Source organism: Aythya marila (assembly GCF_965140915.1).
Source record: "Aythya marila genome assembly, chromosome: 10".
Classification (NCBI taxonomy): domain Eukaryota; kingdom Metazoa; phylum Chordata; class Aves; order Anseriformes; family Anatidae; genus Aythya; species Aythya marila.
Window position 1 is genome coordinate 19,568,296 of NC_139051.1, and position 6,000 is coordinate 19,574,295.

General features: G+C 53.6%; 1 protein-coding gene across 8 annotated transcripts in view; it reads right to left on the reverse strand.

The window, feature by feature from the left end:
• The window catches only part of WNK2 (WNK lysine deficient protein kinase 2), a 116,729-nt gene extending 111,907 nt beyond the window's left edge, over nt 1-4,822 (reverse strand). For all 8 annotated transcript variants that reach the window (XM_082767880.1, XM_082767877.1, XM_082767876.1 and 5 more), the window contains exons 1-2: nt 4,695-4,822; nt 3,708-4,406 (exon numbers count right to left, since the gene is read on the reverse strand). In XM_082767880.1, coding sequence (XP_082624006.1) covers nt 3,708-4,319 — 612 coding nt within the window. In that variant the 5' untranslated portion in view covers nt 4,320-4,406; nt 4,695-4,822. The remainder of the gene's footprint in view (nt 1-3,707; nt 4,407-4,694) is intronic.
• Nucleotides 4,823-6,000: the final 1,178 nt, after the last annotated feature.

Below are 6,000 nucleotides of genomic sequence, written 5' to 3' on the forward strand. Positions count from 1 at the left end.
CATGTCCACCTATAAGCACAGAGCAAGTCTTGTGCAACTGGTGGAAAAGGCACAGCTGCCCTGCAGCATTCACCAACACACATTTCTCACCTCTCCACTACAGGTACAGCAACAGCAGGAGACGGCGTATCTTTTCCATGTTTTTAGCAAATAAAACCCAAATGAATTACAACCAAACAGAAACCGTAGTGTTCAGCATCAAAGCAAGAACCAAGAGGTACAATGAGATCTTTGCGTTTGAGATAGTACAGTGTGAGGCTCTTCTGCAGTTTCCCCACGCGTTCCCTAAGGAGAACAGGATGGGGATTTTGGAAACTATTCATCCAACTAAAAACATTATTTGGCTTGCCAGCAGGTTGGCAAAAGCCTATATTCCTTATTCATGATCTAACATTTTACTTACGAGCACAATGCTTGAAATACTGTTACTGAAGCCTCACCACACAGCAATTGTATGCCACCAATTAAAATTAATTATAGCTGTTGAAAACCTTAGAATGCAAACCCTTCCAAACTGCAAGGGCACACTAATCCCATTCCAATACTTCAGTTTCAGGAAGGAACAATAAACTTATTTTCTAGCTAGAATTTGACTAAAGCTTTCATGTCTTCACAGACAGGTCTAAAACCCACACCTAGCTTGGTTACCATTTGGGTCCTACTCTAATCCTAGCCATGATTTCGGTTCTGAACCCTAAAGCCATCTTTTCAATGAAATAAAAGGACTGAATAAGACTGGCTTGCAGGGTCTTTGTATAGATGAACAGAAAGAGGCAGACACCCAGGCAACAGTACAACTGGGCTGAGAAAACTGCTGAGCAAGGAGAGGGGATTAATGCCTGTGTGGAACCTCAACACTGTTAGCTTTTAGCTCTCAGGCTCTAAAAGTAACAAGCCAAGCACATCTCTAGAAGAGAGACAAAGTACAACGTGTTGCCATTTGCCTGCAAAAAGGCTCTCCCATTGTTTTTGATGGTGTGAGATTGCAAAGGAAGGCATTTTGTCTCCAGCAGCATGGCAGTCGTGGCTCCCCCTCATGTGTATCTGAACACTAAATTTCTACAGAAAGGAGCATATCCAAATGGCACAGTATACATAAGAGTTTCCAAAATATTGTGAATAAAGTGATTCTTCACAGCGCTCTGGCTTGTTTCCATAATAAAAATCCCTTGCTGAAGCACGAAAGTCCTGCCCAAGTCAGTACGCAGCTACTTGCACCTTCCATTGCTTCTTTCTTGCAGACTAATTCTGAAAGCAAAGACCTCATGTGGTGTTGGAGACCTGTGCCATTCAGCTCTACTTTTTCACTCCAGACCCAAGCACTGTCTCCCACAATTCCCATACACTCATTCTGGCATTACTTTGATATCTGCATAGCTAAGGGACATGAATGGTTAAAGAAAAACAGCAGCCATAAACACTTTTGTGGATTTACATCATTTTTTCTAAAGTAGCTTAATAACAAGCACTCTTGCTACAGTTAGGGGCCTAAACCAATTTGCATATATTGCATTTAAAACATCTAGCAGCAAGACCTGATTTAAATTGAAGCACATACAGCTGACAACAGAAACCAGTGGGAATTCTGGAATTACTACAGATTATTTCTTTACAGTCAGTTCAGGAATTCCTAAACAAGTATACAGAATAAGAAAAGCAATCTCCAGTTAAACTTCATACTGCAAACTTCCCTTCCCAATCTCCTTCAATTTAAATGACCCAAACACTGGAATTTCAATAGAATGGATTCTCCAATACATCTGGCAGTCTTTTGTAGCTAAAGCTATTCTGTTACAGAAAATATCTTGAAAACATATTTTCCCACTCCCCTGATAGAACATACTGCAAAAATTTGGCAAAAAAATGAATTCCTGCTCCCTGTGATTGCTCTGTTGCATTCTGGCCGGTGCACGCGAGCTCTGTCAGACAGCTAAACCACCCCAGCCCATTCCCACACACACACACTCCCTCAGAGGGGACCTGAATTACTGCCCTAAATAAATCTCAGGTGACTGCAGTATGAGCCTTACACATTCACAATTCGGTTTCCAGCAGCCACCGAACAGGGATGAGGCCTACCTCATGCGCCCTGCTCCTGGCACTGCTGTGGGGCTGAGCTCTCCTCCAGAGCCCCCCGGCAGCCCCCACCACTGCCCCCCAAGACCCCCAGAGGCCAGAGCCCTCCCCCAGCCCCATAGCTGTGGGGCATGAGCTGGGGCTGAGCCTCCTCCTGCACCAGCACAGCCTGCCCTCAGCTGCGCGGCCTCAACCTGCCCAGCCTGCGCGTTTTGAGCTCTGCCTCATGGAAACTGCTGAGGCGAGAGACTGCGAGGGCCGGGGCGCGCTGCCTGTACCTTTTCTGAGGGAAGCAGCACTGCGGTGAATTGCAACCCTATTGTGCAACAAAACCGCCGGGGAATAAAGATGCGGCTGCACATCCATCCCTGCCTACCCCACCAGGCCGGGAGTAACTCACACACGGTTTGTGCCAAGGGTAAATAAATAAATAACTCAAGCTTCATGCAGCACGATATTTACGTGCTATTCTCACACCCTCACAGGCCATGAGGCTCAATTGTCCAGGGGGAGTTTAGGGACCTGGGACTGGAACCAAGAGCTGCATCGCTAGTTCCCACCGAAATCATGGAGCCAACTCAGACCGAACAATAGCTCAAGGGAAAAAAATAAATAAATCTATATTATGTTTCTTCTCTCAAATAAGGTCTTGTTAGAATAGATGTTAACAGAAGGGATGCACATAATAGATACTAAAAGCTTCACAAATAAAAAAAATGAAACATTCTACTGGCATTTTTACAAGAGCAGGAATATATGCGTACATACAGAAGCATATGGTCTCCAACTGAGACTATACGCACTGTAAAATAAATAAACAAAAGGCAATAACCATGCCCCACAACAGCAAAATGACAGTATTTGTATCTTCTCTCCTTGGGTATTACTGGGTGACTTCAGTCTAAAGACCTAGAAGCTAAAACAGGCCCATTATTTCAAACCTCACTTTTCAAAGGTATTTGGATACACAGGTCTTTGACCTGACTGAAGCGCTAGTGCACAATGCATTAAAAAAAGGAAAGCACTCAAGTGCTTTCTGAGGTTCAATTCACAAGTTGGTGACGGGCACAATTTCAGAAGAGGGAACGGGCAGGGTAAGAGACAGCACACGTTCCTGTCTGCATAAAAGCACAGCGCATCTATATTTGTGGGAAAAGGGAAGCACGCTCCTGCAAACGCATTTACGTTCATTTATACGCTGCGTGTGTTTCTTTAACCTAGACCTGCTGCTTGGCTCCTGCTAAATCCAGCTGCTGTTTGTGAAGTGTCAGTCTGAAGTGGCTGGGGGGTAGGGAGGGGAAGAGGAGCTGTGCTGAGCTCTCTTCAGCATGCTCTGCGCATTCAGAGAGCGACTCGTGACCTTTTTATGCAATATGACAGCTCCTATATTACCACGGCTAGCTCGGCAGCCGGGTGCAGAGCTGTGAGGGTTAAGCCTGGGAGGAGTGTACATAAGGTGGTAGATGTGGAGCCAATGAGGATATTGCGCTATAGTTAGACACTGGATACTAAGCAATGGTGACTATAAAGGCTGCTCAAAGCCAAGCTTCTGTGGATGCCACCGGCACCTTGCCCTTAGCTCCTAGGCTTACAAAGCAGAAATAAAACACAGGCGGATCAGCCGGGCTTACCTGAAGTTCACACCAAGCAACTTCCACCCACGTCTCGGTGTCCAGCCCCTTGTAGACCGTTTTGAAGGATCCCCTCCCGAGTTCAATATCAAACTTGAGGAACCTGCCATCCAGCGAGGTGGCAACGGCTTTCATGTCAGCCTCCTCCTCCGGCTCCTCTTTCTTCGCCTTGCCGTGGTCCTTGGAAGCATCCGCCGCCTCCTTCCTCTCCGCATCCTTGCCGGCTTCCTTCTGCTCCTCCGCCCCCGGGGCACCGCCGGGGGCTGGCCCCGGCTTCAGCTGCCCGGGGGGCTCTGTCCCCAGGCACCCCTTCTCCTGCCCCGCCTTCGCCCTCTCCGCGATTATCCTCCGCGTTTTCGGGAGCAGGATAATTTTCCGCTGATGCTCCGACTCGGGAAGGTCGAAAGCGGGCTCCTCCTGGTCCGAGTCCACCACGCTCCTGCGCAGGAACCGCTGGTGGACCAGCTTGGGGTCCCTGGAGCCGTGCGGGCGCAGCGGCGGGGCAGCGGCGGCCCCATCCACGTTCATGCCGGGCTCGGCAGCGCCTGGAAGCCGCCCGCGGCCGCCTCCTCCCCGCCGGGGGGCCGCTCGGGCATCGCCCCCGCTTTCCATCGGCTCTCAGCTCCTGCCGCCGCCGCCGCCCCCGGGCCGGGGGGAGTCACCGCGCTGCGGGCCCGCTCCGGGCCGCCCCTCCGCCACCTGCCAGGGGCAATGCAGAGCGCACAGCCCTGATGCACCGCTCGGACCCGGTCCCCCCTTCCCTAATCCTCCCCCCCAGCCTTCCCCGGTCCCCCCTTTTCCCTCGTTCCCCCCCTCCCCGCAGCCGCGCCCCCCACACCGAGCCATGGGAGGCTTGCAGCGGCGGCCAGCCGAGCTGCGGGGCCCAGCCGCACCCCCTTAGCCCCCCCCCCCCCCGTGCCCCCTTATCCCCTCCCGGGGGTAGCTCCGAGCACAAAGCGGGGGTGGGCGGGGGCCCCTTTTACTTACGTGCGGAGCGGGGGGCTGCCGTGCCCGGCGCCATGGACGGGGATGAGAAGGGCGGCGGGGAGGCGGGGCGGGTGCCGCCGTGTGTGTGTGTGCGCGAGTGTGGCTGCGGGTGTGTGTGTGTGTGTGTGTGTGTGTGCGGGTGTGCAGGGAGCCCCTCGGCCCGCCCCTGCAGCACGCCCTGCCCGCAGTGCCCGGCCCCCCCCCGGCTCCCTCCGCTCGGCTCCCGGCGGGGCTCAGGGCGCGGGGTGCGCCCCTGCCCGCGGCCAGCCCTGCGGCAGCCCCCGCCGCGCCCCCACGGGCGACGCGAGGATGGGCGACGACGCCGGCGGCGGCGGCAGCAGCAGCAGCAGCAGCTGCCGCCCCCCCCCCCTCCTGCCCCCCCTTCCCTTCCCTTCCCCTCGCTCCTCCGCCCCCGCCCCGCTTTTGTCAATGGGAAGCGCCCCCCGCCGCCCGCCCCATTTAACGCCCCGCCGCTGCCGGGCCGCCCACGGGGCGGGGGGGGCGGCACCCCGGCCGGCCCGCACCGCCCCCGGCCGCTGGAGACAATGCCCCGGCCCCCCCCAGGTGCTGCGGGGGGCGTCCTCGGAGCCCCCCACCCCTTCGGGTCTCCTCCTCGGTGCCCCCGAGCTGAGCCATTTCTCCTTTGTCCGGGCCCCGCGGGGCGGCAGCCGGGGGGGGCCGTGCCCGGAGCCCCCCGCAGCGAGCCCCTTCCCCCGGCCGGCTGCGAGGCGCGGGGCTGGCCCTGCCCACGGGCCCTACCTGCCGGCAGCGGGGGCGCTGCTGCCCTCTGGGGCGTCGCGTTCCAGCGAACAGGCGCCTTTGGGTAACGAGGATTTAACGAAATCAGCGCATCTGAAAAAGAAAACCCGAACCCACCGGGTTTACCAGTAGTTGTTACCTGAATTCAGAATTCCTGAGGTTTCTTGACTGCTAAGCAACCGCCGTCAGTTTTTCATTATTCATTTTCAGATGGGATTGTGAAACCTTTTAAAATAAAAATACTGCTGTCTGTCTTTGTATTTTTAATTTTTTTTTTTTGTTGTTGTTGTTATAGAAGCTCCAGTTTTTATTTTAAAATCGCGGTTGATGACTAGTAATTCAGGGTTTGGAAACATTTGATCTTTCAGGGGGTTGCTTTTTGAAGTGTCTGAATACAGCACAATGCAATTATTAGTTCTAGGTCTTGCAGCTGTGGCCTAGAACACAGGTTTGCATGATGTGTGAAACTACAGAACAACCTACAGCTAGTTCTGTACCTTGGGCTCTTCCTACTCCATGGACAAGACATTTAATTAACAGAAAGCAG